The sequence below is a fragment of the Trachurus trachurus genome, assembly GCF_905171665.1.
Source record: "Trachurus trachurus genome assembly, chromosome: 22".
Lineage (NCBI taxonomy): Eukaryota > Metazoa > Chordata > Actinopteri > Carangiformes > Carangidae > Trachurus > Trachurus trachurus.
Window position 1 is genome coordinate 539,017 of NC_139907.1, and position 24,152 is coordinate 563,168.

A 24,152-nucleotide genomic window follows, 5' to 3' on the forward strand; every position below is an offset into this window, starting at 1 on the left:
GTGGAAAGAAGGGAGGGAACAGATTCTTTAAAGGAAGGAAGGAAGAAGGGAAAGAAGGAAAGAAAGAAAGATGGAGGGAGGGAACAGATCAGGTCAATTGGATCAAGAGGAGAGAAGAAGAAGTAAGGACAAAGGGAAGGAAAGAAGGAAGGATGGAGGAAGGGAACAGAAGGACGACAGGAGGTTTACAGTCAGTTTTCTGGATCTTCTCTGTTTTTCTCTTCATTCAATAATAAAATAAAAAACTGTGTGTGTGTGTGTGTGTGTGTGTGTGTGTGTGTGTGAGTGAAATGACGACTCAGCAGGTTTAAAATGGTGCGATACAAATGTTTATTATGACAAAAATACTGTCACTAACTAAATGTCATCTTCATCTTCATCATTACATCATCATCATCACATCATCATCATCATCATGACATCATCATGACGTGGCGTCAGCTCGTCCAATCAGAGCCGACTCTACTCTGTTAAACCTCTCACATAATAAACATCTTATACAGAATTAAATTAACGAGCAGAGACTTCTCTCTGTCTCTACAAGCAGCTTCTTCTCTCTTTAAGCCCCGCCCCTTCCTCTCTCTAAGCCCCGCCCCCTCCACCTGTACCTGTACCTGTCGGGGGCGGAGCTTTGACTCTGAACTCTCTGTGTTTTAAGGCAGCTGATTGGTTGGCGGCGGTCACATGTTGTTGAATCCCATCATGCCCTTCATGTTGCCGGCGGCGCCCTGCTGGAACTGACGCATCATGGACTGAAGGCCGGCCATCCCACCTTAAAACAAGACATAGAGGCTGGTTAGTGAGCAGCCAGTCCACCTTAAACACTCACACACACACACACACACACAGGCTGGTTAGTGAGCAGCCAGTCCACCTTAAACACTCACACACACACACACACACACACACAGGCTGGTTAGTGAGCAGCCAGTCCACCTTAAAACACACACACAGGCTGGTTAGTGAGCAGCCAGTCCACCTTAAACACTCACAGCTCTGATCCATCAGACTAGAGCTGTAAAAGAGAGTAAGGACACCTCCATTGACTCCCGTGGTAAGGGTTTAAGGGTTTAAGGGTTTAAGGGTTTTGCCCCCTAGTGGCAGGATATGGGTATTGCAACAGCGCCCAGAAAACCCATTCACTTCAATGTATGTGTGTTGCCCACTTGCTGGTAAATTGATGAAGACGGCCGTGTTTTTGTTTTTAGGTGTCTTGGTCATATCAGATTATACTTAGAATTAGTTTATTACAAAATGTAGATCTGTGTTTTTACTGGCCTATGTGTTAATGTTTATCTGTAAAGGATCCTCAATGATGCTATTAACGTGGGTGATCTATAAATGTCCTTAAATTATTGAAAACACCACACTGCTCATTCACCAACAATGCAGAGATGTCAGTTCTTTTGTAAAACCCATATTCCTCCACCAGGAGGCGCTGCCATTGGACCAATGCTGTCACTACTCTCTTTTACAGAGCTCTAGCACAGAGTATTGGTTAACGTTAGGGGGCGTGGCCTTAGCGTTAGGGGGCGTGGCCTTAACGTTGGGGGGCGTGGTCTCACCCATGTGGTGCAGCACTCGAGGGTCCATCATCTTGGCCATCTGCTGGTTCAGTTTGGCCATTTGAGACGGGTTCACGTTCTTGGACATGTCTCCTCCTGGACACAGACAGACAGAGAGGCAGTTAGAGACAAACAGTTAGAAACATAGAGAGACCATTAAAGACAGCCTGACCTGAGGGACTCAGTATGACATCACGGATGCATAGATTTGTATTTATATTGTTGATGGATATTTGTTGTGTATTTTGTGCTGACCACCAGTCCATCACTGGCTACAATCAATATGATTATTGATGACGTACGACACCAGGACAGATCTAACCTGTTAGACCAGTGGTTCTCAACGTGAGGTCTGGGGACCCACAGGGGTCCTGGAGAGGGTTCAGGGGGTCCACCACTTTTTCTTGAAATTTTACCACTTATTTCTAACATTTTTAAACGTTTTCTTTTTTTTGGAGAATTTTTTACCCCCTTTTTAAAATTAGTTATTTTTTATTTATTTATTTTTACCACTTTTTCTAAAAACTTTTTTTTTGACAATTTTTTTTTTTGTGTGTGACAATTTTTACCAAATTTTTCTAGAAATATTTAAACATTTTTGGAGAAATTGTACCAGAAATGTCTCCACAATATTTCCATAAATTCAGGCCATCGGTCTTAATCTGAATGTACACTGACTAAAGAAGTAACGTCCTTCAGTCTCAGAACAAATGTTTGTGTGTTTCTGGTGTTTGCTTCAACATTTAGTCCAGTGGGTCGGTGGTCTAGTTAGTGTCAGTTTATGGTCCTTGATGCAAAAGAGATTGGGAACCACCGGTTTAGACTAGAGACGTACTGACAGGTATTTATACCCCCCTCCCTCACCTTTGAACAGCCCCTTGATGCCCCGCCCCCTCACCTTTGAACAGCCCCTTGATGCCCCCCATCTTCTTGACCATCTGGGCGAACTTGGTGTACTGGGTGAGCAGCTCCTGAACGTCCCTGGTGGCGACGCCGGAGCCCCGAGCCACTCGCTGAATCCTGTTGGGCTGCTTACTGAACAGCTTGGCCCCGTCCTTACTGTCCAGCTCTGGAGGAGGAGGAACCAGACAGCGTCAGATGGAGACTCAAACATGCAGCCAGAAGTTTATTTACTTCAAGCTTCAAGTCCAGAGTTGATATTCCTGTGTTTCTGACACAAACGGGAGCTTCCCACTGCACCTGAACACACCGAGCGTCAACTTGGGTCTTGACTCCGCCAGACTTTGAATTAGATCTAGTTTTACAAACATGTCGGCTTGTTGAAGTAAATAAACATCTTCAGATTCTTTTAGACGTAAAATGTTAGAAACATACAGCCTGAGATGAATTTGTCTGGAATTGTCCTTTAAAGGTGTGTGTGTGTGTGTGTGTGTGTGAGAGTGTGTGTGTGTTACCCTGGTCGTTCATGCTGTCCATGATGGTCATCAGCTTCTTCAGTCTGGACATCGACTCCTGTTCGTTTCCTTTGCTCATGAAGTCTGTTCCAAAGCCTGGGATCATGCCCTGCACACACACACACACACACACACACAGGGTCAGCCACTTAGCGTGTTGTTAGCGTGTTGTGTTAGCGTGTTGTGTTAGCGTGTTGTTAGCGTGTTGTGTTAGCGTGTTGTTGGCGTGTTGTTAGCGTGTTGTTGGCGTGTTGTGTTAGCGTGTTGTGTTAGCGTGTTGTTAGCGTGTTGTTAGCGTGTTGTGTTAGCGTGTTGTTGGCGTGTTCTCACCATGATCTGACCGAACGGACCCATCTTCATGATGTTCTGGAACTGCTCGTACATGTCTCTGAGGGTGAACTGGCCTGCAGGGACACAGCACTCACATTACCCACAATGCACTGCTGCTTCACCAGGACTGTTACCATGGACACCAGACACACACAGGGGATGCTGGGTAAATGCCCCCCCCCCCTCCCACCCCACTTTCTAGCAGCTATAACGGTGGATAATTTTATTTGAGTGTCACAACCTCCGCGAAACGACTGGTTTCACAACCAGGATTTGATCCGTTCAGTCCGATTATGTTTGGAAAGTCTAGAAGAGCCGCACCATTAAATTATTTTATTCCCGTTCTAGTTAGCCCAGAGCTAAAGCGGAAGTTAGCCGGCTAGCTCGGCGTAGCACTAGCTCAGCTGAAGTCAGTGCGCCCACTTACGGATTCTTCTCAAATACGAACACGAATCTGAAGTTTTTTTTTAAAAGCCCAAATCCAAATCCGAATAGTGCACTGGCTGTACACCCCTAATACATACTCACACTGGTTCATAGTGATGATTGAATGATAAAGTAATCTGATTACACCTGTGGGCAGATTACTTTATCATTCAGTAATCACTATGAACCAGTGTGAGTAAATATGCTGCTTCCTGTTTATAACCACAGCTCTGCACACTAGTGGAGTGGAGCCTGGTCCAACACGTCACTGTTTCCTAACCCAACATCTGGTCTTAGCTAGACTTCAAGGTTATTGACGTGTCTGTGTGGAGCAACTCCATCCCATAATAATCCCTCTCAACGCTGCAGCATGTGATGGTTGTCTCACCGTGTTTGAGTTTGTCGATGAGCTCCTCGTTGTCGTCCAGTTTGAGCTCGTTGACTCTGTCGATCAGCCCCTCGATGTCGCCCATCCCTGACGGAGAGAAGAGGAGGGAGGAGGGAGTTAGTCACCGTTTCCATGGAAACACTCAGCAGCATCCATGTCCATCCGTCTGCGGTCGCCGCGGGCGATTACCGAGCAGTTTGCTGATGAAGGGCTGAGTCTTGAAGGGCTCGAAGTCATCGATGTGTTCTCCCGTCCCGATGAAGATGATGGGACTCCTGGTGGCCGCCACGCTGCAGGAGAAAAGAGGAGAATCCCATCAATCTGATTATTTAAGCAACATCACACAGATAGCGGTTTCACACTGCCACGGTTCTGGTTCTGGCACTGGTTCGGTTCGGAAGTCCGAGAACCTCGGTGCTGTCTGGTGAACCAGCAGCTTTCACACCAGTTCAAGTGGAACCAAAGTGGGAGGACGTCATTCTGCGTCACACAGGTGGAAGTAACCACAGCAACGGCTCTTTAAGAAACAGCAAACTACCGTACTACTTTAGTAAGTTTTAATATGTTTTCATGTGAGAAAGTAACTGTTTAGATCCCAAGTATACGGCCAGTTGATCCAAACGACGGCTGTTTAGAAGTTTGCTCTGCAGAGCTGCTCGGCCGGCCAACCTCCGTCGTCATCCCGGGGGAGAAAACCATCGCTAATTAACTTACCCGCAGGTTTTTAGAGGTTTACCACCGGCTGGTTAAGTTATTTCTAGGAGATAAATGTTGGTCTCATTGATGAAATCTAACACCTGTATCAGTAGCATTAGTTAGTCTGAATGTAAAGTGAAGCTATAAACTGTTTTCTTGTCTGTAACAACATCTCTGTCAGATGACTCGGTCAGAACTAACTGTTGTAACTGTATAATAGACAGTGCAGCAGCAGAGAGAGTGAGACTCACGCGCTCAGAGCTCCGCCCCCCTTGGCGTGTCCGTCCAGCTTGGTGACGATCACCGAGGCGACGTCCACTTTGTCCTTGAAGGCTTTGGCCTGGGACTCGCAGGCCTGGCCGATGGACGCGTCCATCACGTACACGATGTTGTCTGGTTGCTACGGAGACAGGAGGAGGACAGGGCTCAGCGGGGAGCGCGGCGTGTAGGCGTGGCGCACAACAAATGTGGAACTGGATCATTCATTACGGGGACGGGGATGCAGTGTTCGGCACAGCAGTTTTTGGACCTGCCGAGATTTGCTTCCCCTGGCTGTTTTAGCCAATTACACAACTTGCTACATGTATGAAATGCATGTTCATATGTATAAACACCTAAACCGTACAATGTGGGTAACCCCAGCAGAGCAGGCACTTCTCGGCATGTGTTGAAAAGTGCCTGCTTGCCGAGATCTGCATGTCGCTCGTGGAATGCCAGGGGATGCATCTCGGTAGGTCCAAAAACAGCTGTGCCGAACACTGCATCCCCGTCCCCGTAATGAATGATCCAGTTCCACATTTGTTGTGCGGTGTGCAGATCTCGGCAAGCAGGCACTTCTCGGCATAACACCGGCGGTGTAACGGTGCGTTCAGGTACTCACCACGGCGTTGGACACCTGCAGCATCTCCTCGAACAGAGAGTCTTCCTGCTTGTGGCGGCCGCTCGTGTCCACGATGATGATCTCAAAGTTCTCTCCTTTGAACTTGTCCACGCCCTCGGCGGCGATCACCACCGGGTCCATCTCTGTGTAGCTGCACGCATCATCACACCGTTACCATGGCAGCAGGGTGTATGGGGGGGGGGGGCTGTGTGTGTGTGTGTGTGTGTGTGTGTGTGTGTGTGTGCGTATCTCACCTGCCGTAAAACGGGATTCTGGCTTTGGTGGCGTTTTGTTTCAGCTGATCGAAGGCACCTGAAGGAAGAGGAGGAGGATTATAAGTCAGTTAATGAAAGAAAAGAGAGAGAGAGAGGGGTAGGTAGAAAGAAAGAAAGAAAGAAAGAAAGAAAGAAAGAAAGAAAGATAGAAAGAAAGAAAAAGACAGAGAGAGAGGGGTAGAAAGAAAGAAAGAAAGAAAGAAAAAGACAGAGAGAGGGGTAGAAAGAAAGAAAGAAAGAAAGAAAGAAAGAAAGAAAGAAAGAAAAAGACAGAGAGAGAGGGGTAGAAAGAAAGAAAGAAAGAAAGAAAGAAAGAAAGAAAGAAAAAGACAGAGAGAGAGGGGTAGAAAGAAAGAAAGAAAGAAAGAAAAAGACAGAGAGAGGGGTAGAAAGAAAGAAAGAAAGAAAGAAAGAAAGAAAGAAAGAAAGAAAAAGACAGAGAGAGAGGGGTAGAAAGAAAGAAAGAAAGAAAGAAAGAAAGAAAAAGACAGAGAGAGAGGGGTAGAAAGACAGAAAGAAAGAAAGAAAGAAAAAGACAGAGAGACAGGGGTAGAAAGAAAGAAAGAAAGAAAGAAAGAAAGAAAGAAAGAAAGAACGAAGGGAGTAAAAAGACAGAGAGTGACCAGGTGAGTTACCTGCTCTGAAGGTGTCGGCACAGATCAGACAGGTCTTCCATCCTTTCCTCTGGTAGTAGTAGGCCAGCTGCAGCAGACAGAGTTCACCCATCATTACCTCATCATTACATCATCATTACCTCATCATTACATCATCATTACCTCATCGATACCTCATCATTACCTCATCATTACATCATCATTACCTCATCGATACCTCATCATTACATCATCGATACCTCATCATTACCTCATCATTACCCCATCATTACCTCATCATTACCTCATCAATACCTCATCGATACCTCATCATTACCTCATCGATACCTCATCATTACCTCATCGATACCTCATCGATACCTAATCGATACCTCATCATTACCTCATCGATACCTCATCGATACCTCATCGATACCTAATCGATACCTCATCATTACCTCATCGATACCTCATCGATACCTCATCATTACCTCATCGATACCTCATCAATACATCATCATTACATCATCGATACCTCATCATTACCTCATCGATACCTCACCAATACATCATCATTACATCATCGATACCTCATCATTACATCATCAATACCTCATCATTACCTCATCGATACCTCATCATTACATCATCGATACCTCATCGATACATCATCATTACATCATCGATACCTCACCAATACATCATTACATCATCGATACCTCATCATTACCTCATCGATACCTCATCATTACCTCATCATTACCTCATCGATACCTCATCGATACCTCATCAATACATCATCATTACATCATCGATACCTCATCATTACCTCATCGATACCTCATCATTACCTCATCGATACCTCATCATTACCTCATCGATACCTCATCGATACATCATCATTACCTCATCGATACCTCATCATTACATCATCATTACATCATCGATACCTCATCATTACCTCATCGATACCTCATCAATACCTCATCATTACCTCATCGATACCTCATCATTACCTCATCGATACCTCATCATTACATCATCATTACATCATCGATACCTCATCGATACATCATCATTACATCATCGATACCTCATCGATACCTCATCATTACCTCATCGATACCTCATCATTACCTCATCATTACATCATCGATACCTCATCTATACCTCACCAATACATCATTACATCATCGATACCTCATCATTACCTCATCGATACCTCACCAATACATCATCATTACCTCATCATTACCTCATCATTACCTCATCGATACCTCATCATTACCTCATCGATACCTCATCGATACCTCATCATTACATCATCGATACCTCATCATTACCTCATCATTACCTCATCGATACCTCATCATTACCTCATCGATACCTCATCAATACATCATCATTACATCATCGATACCTCATCATTACCTCATCATTACCTCATCGATACCTCATCATTACCTCATCGATACCTCATCGATACCTCATCATTACCTCATCGATACCTCACCAATACATCATTACATCATCGATACCTCATCATTACCTCATCGATACCTCATCATTACATCATCATTACCTCATCGATACATCATCATTACATCATCGATACCTCATCATTACCTCATCATTACCTCATCGATACCTCATCATTACCTCATCGATACCTCATCATTACATCATCATTACCTCATCGATACATCATCATTACATCATCGATACCTCATCATTACCTCATCATTACCCCATCATTACCTCATCATTACCTCATCATTACATCATCGATACCTCATCATTACCTCATCGATACCTCATCATTACCTCATCATTACCTCATCGATACCTCACCAATACATCATCATTACATCATCGATACCTCATCATTACCTCATCGATACCTCACCAATACATCATCATTACATCATCGATACCTCATCATTACCTCATCGATACCTCACCAATACATCATCATTACATCATCGATACCTCATCATTACCTCATCGATACCTCATCATTACCTCATCGATACCTCATCATTACATCATCATTACCTCATCATCACCTCATCGATACCTCATCATTACCTCATCGATACCTCATCGATACCTCATCATTACCTCATCATTACCTCATCGATACCTCATCGATACCTCATCATCACCTCATCGATACCTCATCATCACCTCATCGATACCTCATCATTACCTCATCGATACCTCATCGATACCTCATCATTACCTCATCGATACCTCATCGATACCTCATCATTACCTCATCGATACCTCATCATTACCTCATCGATACCTCATCATTACCTCATCGATACCTCATCATTACATCATCATTACCTCACCAATACATCATCATTACCTCATCGATACCTCACCATTACCTCATCGATACCTCACCAATACATCATCATTACCTCATCGATACCTCATCATTACATCATCGATACCTCATCATTACCTCATCGATACCTCATCATTACCTCATCGATACCTCATCATTACCTCATCGATACCTCATCATTACATCATCATTACCTCACCAATACATCATCATTACCTCATCGATACCTCACCATTACCTCATCGATACCTCACCGATACATCATCATTACCTCATCGATACCTCATCATTACCTCATCGATACCTCACCAATACATCATCATTACCTCATCGATACCTCATCATTACCTCATCGATTCCTCATCATTACCTCATTGATACCTCACCAATACATCATCATTACCTCATCGATACCTCATCATTACCTCATCGATACTAGGGATGCAAATTATCGAGTAATTCATTAATCGATAGTTGATAGACCTTATCGATCGATGATCGATTAATTGATAAGCGGCGATTTTCCTGAGAACCTAAATTTAAGGGGAAAATTTAAGATCAACATTCCTTATGGACTTTACACTTTGTTAATTTATTTAAAGAGCACAGCACAATGAAAATGTTTAAGTAGCACGTTATTGGGACAGAGAGCTCTGAGGTTGAAGTCCTATCATAATGAGATGAGATGAGAGACACCGCTGCGTTTCCATTACAGATTTTCGCAAAATAAAAGCGATATTTCTGAAACTTCGAAAAAGTGCAATTGCTATTTGCGGGTGTTTCCATTGAAAGGTATTTTGCGAATGAGCCGTAATGCGTCTTGCGTTTCTATGGTGACGGCACAGCGATCTCAACTGCCGACAGCTGTTGCTGTTATTGTTTTTAACATTGACAAAAACAGCGCTTGATTGCTGAAAGGCAAAGCCTGTGTGGCGCTGGCAGCGGCCACAGATAAGGACGCACTCACACTAGGGTCAGTTGTTCCGCACCGCGCTGAAGCCCGAATGCCCCCTCCCCCCCTCTCTCCCCCGCTGGCCCGCACTCAAACCACCTCGAACCCAAGCTGCTCAAGCACGGTTTCCTCCGTTGATATAGAGGGATTATTTGCTTACCAACACGGCGGATGTGCGCTTTAACCTGACTGCAGAAAGAACGGAGCCTTTTAAACACCAGCGGTGATGAGGCGCTGACAACAATATAGGTGGTTGTGTCCACACACCCATACTGGTTTATGTGACTTAAGGTGACATTTCGGCGCAGGAGGGAGTGGGAGTGTGGATGCGAGCCAATCTCCTTCAACCATGCACGGAAAAGGGGAATGATAGGAAAGGGTTTTCTAATTTATTGAGAAACAATGCCCAGGTCAGCAATGCATGACAATAAATATGTGGTTCATTTGTCCTCTCAAGTTACATAAACCAACACAGCGTGGAGACACGCGCTGTTCTCCGCGGCTCCGCAATGAGCGCTTTTTTTTTTTTTTTTAATTAAGCTCCGGTAGCGACCGGCTAAACTACGGAAGGATACTGTAAACCAGCGCGGATCCGGTGTGTTTATCAAAGCTTGGTCGCCGTGCTGAGGCACCGGGTCGGTTTGAGCTGCGGTCAGGCTGCATTACAACTCCTCAGGCAGCTCCGTGTCGGCGGCTTTTTGACTCGTTACTCACTGGTCGTCTGTGTGTTAGCGATGGTACAGCCTGAGTCCCGTATAGCTACAACAGGTAACAGTGTTGTCTCTTTTCACCTCCTCTCCCTCTCTCCCTTGAGTGCTGCAGTGCGCTGCACACGTTTACACAGAGATCCGCTACATTATGTCGGCTTTGCTTGTTTACATTTCACAGTAAAACTCCCATTGAAAAGGAACGATTAATTGCAAGTAATTTAATTTAATCGATTAAATTCTTATCGACAATTAATCGATAGTCGATTAATTGTTTGCATCCCTAATCGATACCTCACCGATACATCATCATTACATCATCGATACCTCATCATTACCTCACCAATACCTCACCAATACATCATCATTACCTCATCATTACATCATCGATACCTCATCATTACCTCATCGATACCTCACCAATACATCATCATTACATCATCGATACCTCATCGATACCTCATCATTACCTCATCGATACCTCATCATTACCTCATCATTACCTCATCAATACCTCATCATTACCTCATCAATACCTCATCATTACCTCATCATTACCTCATCATTACCTCACCAATACCTCATCATTACCTCATCATTACCTCATCAATACCTCATCATTACCTCATCATTACCTCATCAATACCTCATCATTACCTCATCATTACCTCATCATTACCTCATCATTACCTCATCAATACCTCATCAATACCTCATCATTACCTCATCGATACCTCCTCATTACCTCATCAATACCTCATCGATACCTCATCAATACCTCATCGATACCTCACCAATACATCATCATTTCATCATCGATACCTCATCATTACCTCATCGATACCTCACCAATACATCATCATTACATCATCATTACATCATCGATACCTCACCAATACATCATCATTACCTCATCATTACCTCATCGATACCTCATCATTACCTCATCGATACCTCTTCATTACCTCATTACCTCATCGATACCTCATCGATACCTCAACATCACCTCATCAATACCTCATCATTACCTCATCGATACCTCATCGATACCTCATCATTACCTCATCGATACCTCATCATTACCTCATCGATACCTCATCATTACCTCATCGATACCTCATCATTACCTCATCGATACCTCACCAATACATCATCATTACCTCATCGATACCTCATCATTACCTCATCGATACCTCATCATTACCTCATCGATACCTCACCAATACATCATCATTACCTCATCGATACCTCATTACATCATCGATACCTCATCGATACCTCATCATTACCTCATCATTACCTCATCGATACCTCATCGATACCTCATCATTACCTCATCGATACCTCACCAATACATCATCATTACCTCATCGATACCTCATCATTACCTCATCAATACCTCACCAATACATCATCATTACCTCATCGATACCTCATCATTACCTCATCGATACCTCACCAATACATCATCATTACCTCATCGATACCTCATCATTACCTCATCGATACCTCACCAATACATCATCATTACCTCATCGATACCTCACCAATACATCATCATTACCTCATCGATACCTCATCTTTACCTCATCGATACCTCACCAATACCTCATCATTACCTCATCGATACCTCATCATTACCTCATCGATACCTCACCAATACATCATCATTACCTCATCATTACCTCATCGATACCTCACCAATACATCATCATTACCTCATCGATACCTCATCATTACCTCATCGATACCTCATCATTACCTCATCGATACCTCATCATTACCTCATAGATACCTCATCATTACATCATCATTACATCATCATTACCTCATCGATACCTCATCATTACATCATCGATACCTCATCGATACCTCATCATTACCTCATCATTACATCATCATTACCTCATCATTACCTCATCGATACCTCATCATTACCTCATCGATACCTCACCAATACCTCATCGATACCTCATCGATACCTCATCATTACATCATCATTACATCATCATTACCTCATCGATACCTCATCATTACCTCATCATTACCTCACCAATACCTCATCGATACCTCATCGATACCTCATCATTACATCATCATTACATCATCATTACCTCATCGATACCTCATCATTACCTCATCATTACCTCATCATTACCTCATCATTACCTCATCGATACCTCATCGATACCTCATCATTACCTCATCGATACCTCACCAATACATCATCATTACATCATCAATACCTCATCGATACCTCATCATTACCTCATCATTACATCATCATTACCTCATCGATACCTCATCATTACCTCATCGATACCTCATCGATACCTCATCATTACCTCATCGATACCTCACCAATACATCATCATTACCTCATCGATACCTCATCGATACCTCATCATTACCTCATCGATACCTCACCAATACCTCATCATTACCTCATCGATACCTCATCATTACCTCATCGATACCTCACCAATACATCATCATTACCTCATCGATACCTCACCAATACATCATCATTACCTCATCATTACCTCATCGATACCTCATCATTACCTCATCATTACCTCATCGATACCTCATCATTACCTCATCATTACCTCATCGATACCTCATCATTACCTCATCGATACCTCACCAATACATCATCATTACCTCATCATTACCTCATCGTTACCTCATCATTACCTCATTGATACCTCATCAATACATCATCATTACATCATCGATACCTCACCAATACATCATCATTACCTCATCGATACCTCATCGATACCTCATCATTACCTCATCGATACCTCATCGTTACCTCATCATTACCTCATCGTTACCTCATCGTTACCTCATCATTACCTCATCGTTACCTCATCATTACCTCATCGTTACCTCATCATTACCTCATCATTACCTCATCAATAATATTAATAATAATAATAATAGTAGTAATATTAATGAGGGGGCGTGGCCAGTCACCTTGGAGCAGGTGGTGGTTTTCCCGCTGCCTTGGAGACCGACGAACATGATGACGTTGTTCTTCCCTTTAGTGGGAGTCCAGGCCTTGACCCCCGGGTCCACCAGCTACACACACACGCACACAGAGAGACACACACACACAGAGAGACACACACACAGAGACACACACACACACACACACAGTTATTGATCGGTTATTGATCGGTTATTGATTGGTTCTGAGTGATGACATCACGGCTGAGTCTGACCTTGACCAGCTCCTTGAAGACGGCGTGTTGGATCATCCTCCTCTTGTTCAGACCCGACGCCATCTCCTCCAGATCGATGGCCGCCCTGCACACACACACACACACACACACACACAGCTGAGGCCTCGTCTCCATGGAAATGGGGCGTCACTCAAAACAAAACAATCTTTTTCTTGATCGTTTTGAAAAACGTTCCCGTGAACACGTCATTGTTTCCAGCAGTGGGTTGCACCAGCTGTGCATAAGTTCAAACGTAGCCTAGTTTGAACGTAAGTTCTAGTTTAGGATGGAGTTTACGCACTACTAACATTTGAAGTGTTGCACCAGCTGAGATAGTTACAACGTAGTCATAAGTTATAACTTAAGTTCTACACCTAGCTCTTAGCAGGTGTAAAGTCATCCGTAGTGGTTTCCATGGCGCACCGTTTGGTGAGCTGGGATGATTTGGAGGAGGGGGAGAGAGAGTAAATTCTTCCAGCTGTGTTACCTACCTCGGCTGCGTGTTCTCTGTGATTTTGACACGGTTTTCGTTTCCCATGAGCGGTGATTAAGCGGATCGCTGACCTACTCGCTGCAGACCGGGGGGCTCCGGACCGAACATTCTCCCTCGCCCCCCCTCCCTCTTCTGGCTGCGTTCAGGCCCACAATAGGTGCTCGTGCCGCGGCAGGTCCGAGCTTCAACACCCACGGGCTGGGTCTCTATTGTCAGGCCGACGGAGAACTAACTAACTGCTCAAACGGGCGATCGTGGGATATGAGAAGTTTTGTACATTCACAAGGACTTGCATAAAGTAGAAACAGACCGGGCTTCTAGTTGAGACCGGCTTTTATCTGTGAATTTACGGTAACTATTCTCTTGATCAGTGGAGGCGAGTGTGGTGAAAGCCAATCTCGGGAAGCGGGTGGAGGAAAAAAATAATCTGTTGTCACCGTGAGAACGTATGTGTACGGGGGAAAGGGAGGGGCGGAGGGAACGGGGGTGACACATCCAGCAGGAGGACAAACTATCCCGCATTTAAATAACATATTGAAAATATCTGCTTGACAACTGATGGAGCTGGAAGCAGCCCTAAATAAGCAACTACACTTTAACAACAAGCCCAAAAAACTCGCAACCCACGACTACCAATATTTATAAGCGACTTCACAGAAAAACAAGCCCCAAGTCTATAGAGAGCCTAAGCGGAAGCAGGAAGTAACGGCGCCATGGGACCTCAACTCTGAAAAACTCGCCATTCAAATGAATGAGACTGAAAATTTTATTTCGTGATCCGATTGAATTGCGCCATGAGAAAAAAATATGTCCTCTACCTGTTTAAAACATCACGTTTCATGCCGAGAAATCAGCCGTTTATCATAAAACGGCAACAGAAGAATGTATTTTGTGTAAAGACCGCTCCACGGACTACAGATCTGTGTCCCACAGAAAATACGTCACCAACTGACACGGGAAAGGGCGGCAGTTGGTGTGTGACGTCACCTACGCGACTTGTAGTCTTTCTGCTTACAGATTCTTCCGAATTTTATTCTACAATAGCTTTACAACAAACTGCTGATTTCTCGGGATGAAACGTGATGTTTTAAACAGGTAGAGGACATATTTTTTTCTCATGGCACAATTCAAACGGATCACGAAATAAAATTTTCAGTCTCATTCATTTGAATGGCGAGTTTTTCAGAGTTGAGGTCCCATGGTGACCGTTACTTCCTGCTTCCGCTTAGGCTCTCTATAAGCGGACTTGGCAACTGTTTTTCCAGTCGAACGCTGCGTGAAGAATGATACTTTTCTCTCATTGGCTACTTTATGTGATGACGTCACCATCTGCGACAACGTCTTGCTTAGTTTAGACGTTGTTAAGATGAAACGTAAGTCTCTGTGGTGCAACTAAACAAAGATACATCTTAAGTATCACCTTAACTAGTTTCAACGTATCATTTAGTGTGGACTTTACACTCTAACTTAAGGTAGAACTTACACAGAGCTGGTGCAACAGGCTGCAGAAATCGCCCGTGTGTGGCGCCGTAGAAAGACCGGGAGTGGTCATGTGTTATAAGTATATAAACTAATATTTAGGAACCTTAAGGATTAGATAATTGTGGTGTTTAATTAAACCGGTGAGCGTTGTAGTTGTCTCTTTGTGTTGTCTACATTGTTATGTGTAATGTTATTGAACTGTTTAGCTCCGGACGGAAATTAGCATCTTTCTATCCACAAGTTTCCCAACGTCATCTATGGTCAAAACCAGAAGCTGGTTTTACATTTCCGGTGGAATTGTACGTTTACGTTTCCATGGTTTTCAGTCATTGTCATAGTTGCGGTAAACACATGGATCTATTAACGCTGGCTTTTAACACGGATGTCAGTCTGTGTGATATCCACTGTTAAAAGCTGCTGTGATGATCCATGCGTTTTACACATTTTCATTGGAGAAAAAAAAAAACAAACAAACATGCATTTACCGCGACTACCGAAACCATGGAAACGTAAACCGGAAGAGCAAAACCGGCTTACGTTTTTGGCGTTCGGAAAAAGGTGGATAATCTGGCACATTTACATGTTTTTGTCCATTAATGTGACGTCTCATTCAAGTAAACTAATAAAGTAAAGTAAAGGACCAGTCCAGACCAGTCCAGACTAGACCGGTTGAGGTTCAGGTTGAGGTTCCAGACCAGGACTCACTTGACGTTCTCTCTGAGCTGTTTGACCAGCTTGATGTTGACGTCGGCCTCCAGCAGAGCAGCACACACCTCCTTCAGCATGGCGTTCAGCACCTAGAGAGACACACAGCTGTTAGTAAGACATTCCCTGTCCACTCTCAGGTACAGTAATGCCGGGTTCACACCAAACGGTTTTCACAGTCCCAAACTAAAGACTGACAGTCTGTTTCTGTTAGCCCGTCTATGAGATTTTACATTATACGTTAGCATTAAGCTAGCAGACACTATGTGTAGTTGTGATACTGGCTGTGTGTTTTCAAACTATGTGGGTTTGATTGAACATCTTTGATGCTTAAATATATTCCCGCTTAATATATTGCTTTCCTCCTCTTTTTATTTTATGTATGCCATGTTTACTGTAGGGCAGGCTAATCTTCAATGTGGAGTGACAAATAAAACCTTGAAGCAAGAAGATGTGGCCTTTTGTTTGAGAACTTTGATACAGTAATTTAGTAACAGTTGTTTACTGTTCAAAAGCAGCTCACTACTGTCGGTCCCATAGAAGAACATAACAGCAGCAGCAGCCTAGTTTGGAACAAGATGATTATCCTCCTTTTTATAAAAGTTCTGCTGTGCATGATGGGGAAACCCCCCCCCAAATAATCTAGTTATTGTCTTGTAAATAGTGACCCTACAGTCTTTGTAAAATCTAGTCTGGGACTAAAAACTCCAAACAGCAGTCTTTAGATGTGAGCTGAGTCTTTTAGAGTCTTTTCTAAATCTTTTCTAAGTCTTCTGGTGTGTGGGTAGCATAACACACACACTCACAGACACACACACGTGTCCTCACCTCCTCATTGATGATGGTGGCGTTGCTGAGCGACCTCAGCGCCGAGGTGATCTTCCTCCCCAGGTCGGCCAGCACCATGGCGACGGCCTGACGGGACAGACAGAGGTCAGAGGTCAGAGGTCAGTGAACGCATCACCGGCTGTTTAATATACATGTGTGTGTGTGTGTGTGTGTGTGTGTGAGACTCACTGTGTGTGTGTGTTACAACAGAGAGTGTGTGTGGAGGGAAACCCCCCGACGGAGCTCAGTGAGGGACAGGGGGCGGGGCCAGACCTCGCACTTCCTGTTGGAGGAGACAGAGAGACAATCAATCAACAGATGATCAATCATCACATACAAACAGTCCTTTAAAGGGATAGTTCAACATGTTGTCAAATTGGCCCATCACCATAATCCCTATAGTCATAGCAGTAGGTTCGTTACCTTTAATTGTCGGTGCAAGCTGTTTTTAGAACGGCGGAGCAGAGCCGTGAGCTGCTCAGAGCTACGCTACGGAGGCTCATTATGGGATTTCTTGGTTTCCCTCATCAAACTCATCAAATACACAATCCAACAACTCCACAACGCTCTGGTGGACAAGTTGTGAGCTGCACATTCACCACGCTATGAGATGATAACACAACGTTACCACACAGAGTTGTTTTAGAGGGAAATACAGAGACTGATGATGAAAAACTGTCCCTGAAGGCAACGTGCATCAGCGGTTTTACATGAATTTCCCCCTAAAACAACTCTGTGTGGTAACGTTGTGTTATTATTATTATTATTAGGAGAATTGGCATCATGTCAACATGTTAGAGCAGCATTGAAACGTCCTCATGTCTCCTCTCAGTCTGAACCCAGAGCTTCGTTCACTAGAGTTACTGGACTAGTGTTATTGTCTAGATACAGAATAAAACTGTGTAGAAAACTGAAAAAAACAAGGATTTTACAGTAAGAGCCTCCAAGGTTTAACATCACACTCATGGAACCAGGGCGTGTTCGCCTCGCTCTACTCGCTCGAGTTTGCCCACTGGAATATTTGTTTTTACTCGCGGCATTCGCACAAATATTTCGCATGAGTTCAATATAGAATATAGATAGAATGAAATGATGCTGTCATGTTTTAGAGAGAACCACCATCAGACTGAGAATCAATCAGTTTAGATCAATAACATCTGTTCACCTGGACTTCACCGTTTATAAAGATGAACTGAGACTTTTACAACCTGATGACGTCAATGAGACATTTAACATTCTGTAGTGACCAATCACCAGGTAGATTGACCTGTCATCTATCTATCTATCTATCTATCTATCTATGGGTATCGATCACCTGGCAACAGCTGGGTTTAGGTTTAGACACGTGACAGAGGAATCAACACAAACCGTTGCGTCATGCTCCGTTTTCACCGTTTACGTCACATAAACCGAAACAATGATCGATCCTCGTCAGATTATTGATCATCGGTGAAACTGATCAGAGTGTGTTTATATGTGTGTGTGTGTGTGTTTATATGTGTGTGTGTGTGTGTGTGTGTGTCCTGATCAGTCTGCGCTGACGTCACGGTGTTTTTACCCCGCTGACCCCGCCCTCTGGTCACATTAACATTAACAGATCGTTAATTGCTATCTAATCGATACCTGGTCAGCTGATCGATCCCTGATGATCAGCTGTTTACGACGCTGCAGTTAGCTTAGCATGTAGCATAGCAGTAGTAGCTCCAGCAGCTCCCTATGGCAGCTATGGTAGCAGCAGGTTAGCAGTTAGCCGTTAGCTCCAGCAGCTCCCTATGGTAACGTTAGCAGCTAGCTCTGTTAGCAGCTAGCTCCGTTAGCTCCGTTAGGGTTGGTTAGTTAGTTAGTTAGTGAACAGAAGAGACAGTAGCAGCGGTAGTTTACCTGTGGTGTATCTGTAGTTGGAGCTTCTAGCTGGATGAAACTAACAGCGTTAACTCTGTATCTGTCTGTAGCTAACTAACTCTCTCTTCTCTCAGTGGAGCGTCATCAAACACTGACCGGAAACACAGCCAGGCCTCTTCTTCTACGGTCTAATCACAGCTCAGCAGCGACACCACAGGACACAGCTGGTACTGCACCTCTACAGGGAGAGAGATAGATAGATAGAAAAAAAGAAAGAAAGAAAAAGAGAGAAGAAAAAATAGACAGAGGGTTTGAAAGAAAGAAATAGACAGACAGATAGCTAGATAGATAGCTAGATAGATAGATAGATAGATAGATAGATAGATAGATAGATAGATAGATAGATAGATAGATAGATAGATACTCACTATAACATCTGAACATGCATGGATTTATATCTAATTGTATAAAACTGTATACCGTACTGAAAATATTTAGTAAAATGCTTTGGCAACAACACATTTCTGTTAATACCAATAAAGCTGTTTGAATTCAATTGATAGATAGATAAGTAGATAGATAGATAGTTGAAGTACAGAGCTTCACTCCAACCTGCTGTACAACATGTCTATGGTGAAGCTACAGGATGCTGACCAACAACGTCAACACATCAAACTGAGTGTAGAGGCAGATTTCTGCTGCATGTGAATGTTTTGTAGACTGTTATATTTAGTTTCATGTTGATTAATGCTGAGTTAAATGAGTAGTAGTAGTAGTACAAGTAGTTGATGAAGCTGCTTTTTTAGACGTAGTTTTATAAACACAGAGGTAGAAATGTAGTTTGTTCAACTACATGGAGGTGGAGGAGCTTCATCAACACAGCAGATAAACAGAGTTAGTGGTTTCCTGCTGCCCTCTAGTGGTCGGCTTATAGACAGCAGAGACAGAGAGAGTCTGTGGCTGCAGGAGTTAATACTCTACTACACAACCTGTGACCTCATCAGCATCAGGACACACACACACACACACACACACACACACACACACACACACACACACACACACACACACACACACACACACACACACACACACACACACACACACACACACACACACACACACACACACACACGTTATTGTCATGTTGCTGGTGTTTCTATCTCTTTACTCTTCATGTGTCTTTAATGAACTACATCCATCTGCTCCAGGTTCAGGTTTAAGGACCCGTTGCTATGACAACAGGTCCAGCTCCTCTGTGTGAACTTCATTCAAAACGTCTGACGACAGAATCAACCAAAAAATTTTAGATTTATTAGAAACTAAAACATCTTTATCATCATCAGGGGTCAGTTCAGGGTCGATCCAGGGTCAGAGGTCAGAGGTTGATCAGGGGTCAGAGGTCGGGGAGCTGGAGCAGGAAGGAGGTCAGAGGTCACGGTCCAGGATCAGCGGTCCGGTCTGGACAGCGTGTGTATCTGTGCAGCCTGGGCCAGCAGCCGGTCCAGAGAACCGTTCTACAGGGAGAGAGACGATCACTGGTCAATATATTGATGATGTCACTGATGGTATTCACTATGATGTCATCAATCATCATTCTATGCTATTGATGCTGCGTTCAAGACAACTCGCAAGTCGGAAAGAAACGAGCTCCGAGTTGTAAAAAATGAATTGAACGGCGTTGAACTCGGAAATTACAGGTCAGAAACTCAGGTATCATATCAGAGCTCCGACTTTCTGACTTGAACGCAATGATGTCGGAAGTCGGGAATTTCCGAGTTGGGAATTACGACCTCAGAGTTGTTATGAACGCAGCATAAATCCTTGAAAGGAGCTTCTATGGAGTGCAGATTTTTTCATTGTTCAATCAATCATCATTCAGCCATGATGTCATCCTAGTTAACTGAAGGCTGTTCTCTGGACCGGGACCAGGACCAGGACCAGGACTCACCAGCTGACTGAGTCTCTCTCGGCTGCTGACGCGGTTCTGGACCAGCTCCACCTTCTCCTCCAGGGTCTCCACGGCAACCAGCAGCATCTGGACCACGTCCACCACGGTGCTGCAACACAGACCAGAACCAGAACCAGAACCTTTAGGACCTTAATGACATCTAGTGGTGACGTCACAGCGGTTGCTATGGAGACGGAGGTGTCACAGCGGTTGCTATGGAGACCGTACCTGTGCAGGTGAGCCTGCAGCGGCAGGTTGGTGCAGCCCAGAGGCCTCATCAGTCTCCGGCTCAGACCGGTCTGGTCCTGGAGCAGCTGCTGCAGGTGACAGCACCAGTCCTGCAGCGCCTCGAACCGCCGGCCTTAAAGGGACAGTTCAACATTTAGACTAATTGTATTCTATAGTCATAGCAGTAGGTTTGTTACCACACAGAGTTGTTTTAGAGGGAAATACAGAGACTGCTTGATGAAAAACTGTCCCTGAAGGCAACATGCATCAGCGGTTTTGCATGAATTTCCCTCTAAAACAACTCTGTGTGGTAACGTTGTGTTATCATCTCATAGCGTGGTGAATGTGCAGCTCACAACTTGTCCACCAGAGCGTTGTGGAGTTGTTGGATTGTGTATTTGATGAGTTTGATGATGAGGGAAACCAAGAAATCCCATAATGAGCCTCCGTAGCGTAGCTCTGAGCAGCTCACGGCTCTGCTCCGCCGTTCTAAAAACAGCTTGCACCGACAATTAAAAGTAACGAACCTACTGCTATGACTATAGGGGTTATGGTGATGGGCCGGTTTGACTAAATGTTGAACTGTCCCTTTAACCAGTGTGTAAGTGCATCAGACTCACGCAGGTGGAAGGAGTGTGTGACGTCAGCGTTCTGACGCTCCACCTGCAGAAGCTCCGCCTCCAGCTGCACCTGCAACACACACACACACACACACACACACACATCAATAATCACCGATAATCAATGACCTCGTCTGACAGGAAGTGACATCACACCTGGTCCAGCTGTCCCTGCGCTCTGATTCGCTGCACGGCCTCGTGGAAGTGGGAGGAGAAGGCGGGGCTTCGTCTGGAGGAGGCGTGGTCTATGTCCTCCTGACACACACACACACACACACACACACACACAGTTAACAAGACTGACTATTCACATCTATAATCTATAACTTCTGAGAGAAATTACAAAAATATACTATCTATCGGTTTATTGTACAATATACTTAACATTTACATACAAACACACTTGTATTTATACATGTGGTTGTATTTTGTATTTATAGTTTAGTTAGTTTTATTAAATACGTCGTCGACCTGTTGCTGTGGTTCAGTGTTGTAAACAGAACTAAACGTCACTAACATATTTTTTATGGAAAAAAGCTCCAGATTCTCAGATTGCAGCTTCTTCAATGTGAATATTTCTGGTTTCTTTGTTCCTTTATGACAATAAACTGAGTCTCTCTTTGGTTTGTGGACAAAACAAGACATTTGAGGACGATGTCGTCTGGTGGTTTGAGAAACACTGGTTGATGTTTTTAACATTTTATTGACCAAACAACTAATCGATTAATCGTTTAAATAATCGATAATGATAATAACTGTTACTTGCAGCCCTAAAATGAAGTAAGTTTATAGGTTAGTAAGTTATCCATAATCAGTATTATTGGCTGTAATGTTCCCAATGATACCAGGGTAGCAGAGCTTCTCTAACAGCAGCACCGACTCTGTTTGGCCTGAATGGAAACTTAATGAGCATCATTGGTAAGTTAACAACTGTATTTATCACACTAAAATAAACATTTTGCTGGTGTGTGATTGGCTGCTGGTGTCTCACCTGGGTCAGGACTCCTCTGGACACACACCGAGCCAACATGGCGGCGGACGGAGTCACAGCGAACACGTCGGACTGGTGCATCTCTACCAAGGATGTATTATATTATAAACATATGTATTATATTAACTCTACCTCTACCTCTACCGGGACCGGCTCGGTTCGGTTCTGTTCGGACGGGGATGAAGCTCCGTTAAACGGTTCAAACCAGAGCCGCCACTTAGTCCACTTCCGCTTCCGGTTTGACCACTCAGCGCCTCAGCAGCGCCCCCCTCAGGACCGGAGGAGAACTGCAACAACAACATCCCAGTAACATGAAGAACATGAAATAAACGACGATCTGAGCAATCAGCTTCAGTATCAAGTGTATTAAATGTAATAAATAAAATATGAAGTATTCAAATCAGAAATGTGCAAAAAAAAATTATTATTATTATTTCTCCTCAGGATTTATATTCGTATCTCTTTTCTTTTCTTTTTTTCTTCTTTTTCTTTTCTTCACATATTTGGCTTCACTATTTGTTTGGGATTATAACAGTTTCACCGTTATGACCATAGATATATGGTTATTATGACCATGAGAGGCTGTGAAGGAATGCTCCAACGTCATCTCGTTTCTTTTATAAACAATCCAACATGAAATAAACGACAATCTGAGCGATCAGCTGCAATATCAAGTGTATTAAATGTAATAAATAAAATATGAATCAAGTATTCAAATCAGAAATGTGCAATAAAAAGAGCAGTTTTGACTCTACTGTAGCCCGTTATCATTTCCAACAACAGTAATCATATTGTATCTACCTATGGTATCTACCTATGTCTATTAATATGCTGCCAATGCACTTTATTTCTCCTCAGGATTTTTATTCCTATCTTTTTTTCTTTTCTTCACATATTTGGCTTCACTATTGTTTGGGATTATAACAGTTTCACCGTTATGACCATGAGAGGCTGTGAAGGAATGCGCCTCTCCTTTGTTTTATAAACAATCCAACAGCAGATTTCGGGGAAGAGGAAGTGACGTATAATCCATCCGGCCTTCTGATTGGCTGTCCATCCGGCCTAACCCTGTCCGGCCTTCTGATTGGCTGTTCCCGGTTGATCCGTTCAGTCCCAGCCAGGGCGGCTCCACTGTGGCTCTGCTGCTGCGTTAACTTAGCGACAGGGTACACGCTGCAAACTACAAACTACACACTACA

At 43.7% G+C, this 24,152-nt stretch overlaps 2 protein-coding genes across 2 annotated transcripts; both read right to left on the minus strand.

Moving 5' to 3' along the window:
* Positions 1-312: 312 nt before the first annotated feature.
* Positions 313-19,337, minus strand: srp54 (signal recognition particle 54). The gene is made up of 17 exons (XM_083998367.1): positions 19,203-19,337; positions 17,511-17,604; positions 17,322-17,408; positions 16,494-16,585; positions 13,814-13,898; positions 13,566-13,670; positions 6,611-6,677; positions 5,955-6,012; positions 5,701-5,851; positions 5,072-5,220; positions 4,314-4,414; positions 4,125-4,211; positions 3,311-3,384; positions 2,981-3,089; positions 2,464-2,634; positions 1,566-1,661; positions 313-772 (listed from the first exon to the last, which is right to left on the minus strand). The coding sequence occupies exons 3-17, from the start codon at positions 17,397-17,399 to the stop codon at positions 681-683; spliced, it is 1,515 nt and encodes a 504-aa protein (XP_083854493.1). The 5' UTR covers positions 17,400-17,408; positions 17,511-17,604; positions 19,203-19,337; the 3' UTR covers positions 313-680.
* Positions 19,338-20,576: 1,239 nt separating this feature from the next.
* Positions 20,577-23,054, minus strand: haus2 (HAUS augmin like complex subunit 2). The gene is made up of 6 exons (XM_083998026.1): positions 22,954-23,054; positions 22,119-22,217; positions 21,963-22,032; positions 21,343-21,475; positions 21,115-21,223; positions 20,577-20,680 (listed from the first exon to the last, which is right to left on the minus strand). Exons 1-6 carry the CDS (start codon positions 23,032-23,034, stop codon positions 20,612-20,614), a joined length of 561 nt encoding a protein of 186 aa, XP_083854152.1. The 5' UTR covers positions 23,035-23,054; the 3' UTR covers positions 20,577-20,611.
* Between the last annotated feature and the right edge of the window lie 1,098 nt (positions 23,055-24,152).

What these genes read in the sequence shown, in the direction of transcription:
- haus2 (XM_083998026.1), bottom strand. Translation starts at nt 23,034, where the DNA reads ATGCACCAGTCCGACGTGTTCGCTGTGACTCCGTCCGCCGCCATGTTG. An exon ending in CGCAGGGACAGCTGGACCAG is followed by an intron (nt 22,033 to 22,118) that starts GTGTGATGTCAC and finishes TGTGTGTTGCAG; the next exon opens with GTGCAGCTGGAGGCGGAGCT. An exon ending in CTGCAGGCTCACCTGCACAG is followed by an intron (nt 21,224 to 21,342) that starts GTACGGTCTCCA and finishes TCTGTGTTGCAG; the next exon opens with CACCGTGGTGGACGTGGTCC.
- srp54 (XM_083998367.1), bottom strand. Translation starts at nt 17,399, where the DNA reads ATGGTGCTGGCCGACCTGGGGAGGAAGATCACCTCGGCGCTGAGGTCG. An exon ending in CAGCTCAGAGAGAACGTCAA is followed by an intron (nt 13,899 to 16,493) that starts GTGAGTCCTGGT and finishes GTGTGTGTGCAG; the next exon opens with GGCGGCCATCGATCTGGAGG. An exon ending in GGGGGCGGAGCTCTGAGCGC is followed by an intron (nt 4,415 to 5,071) that starts GTGAGTCTCACT and finishes TTTCTCCTGCAG; the next exon opens with CGTGGCGGCCACCAGGAGTC.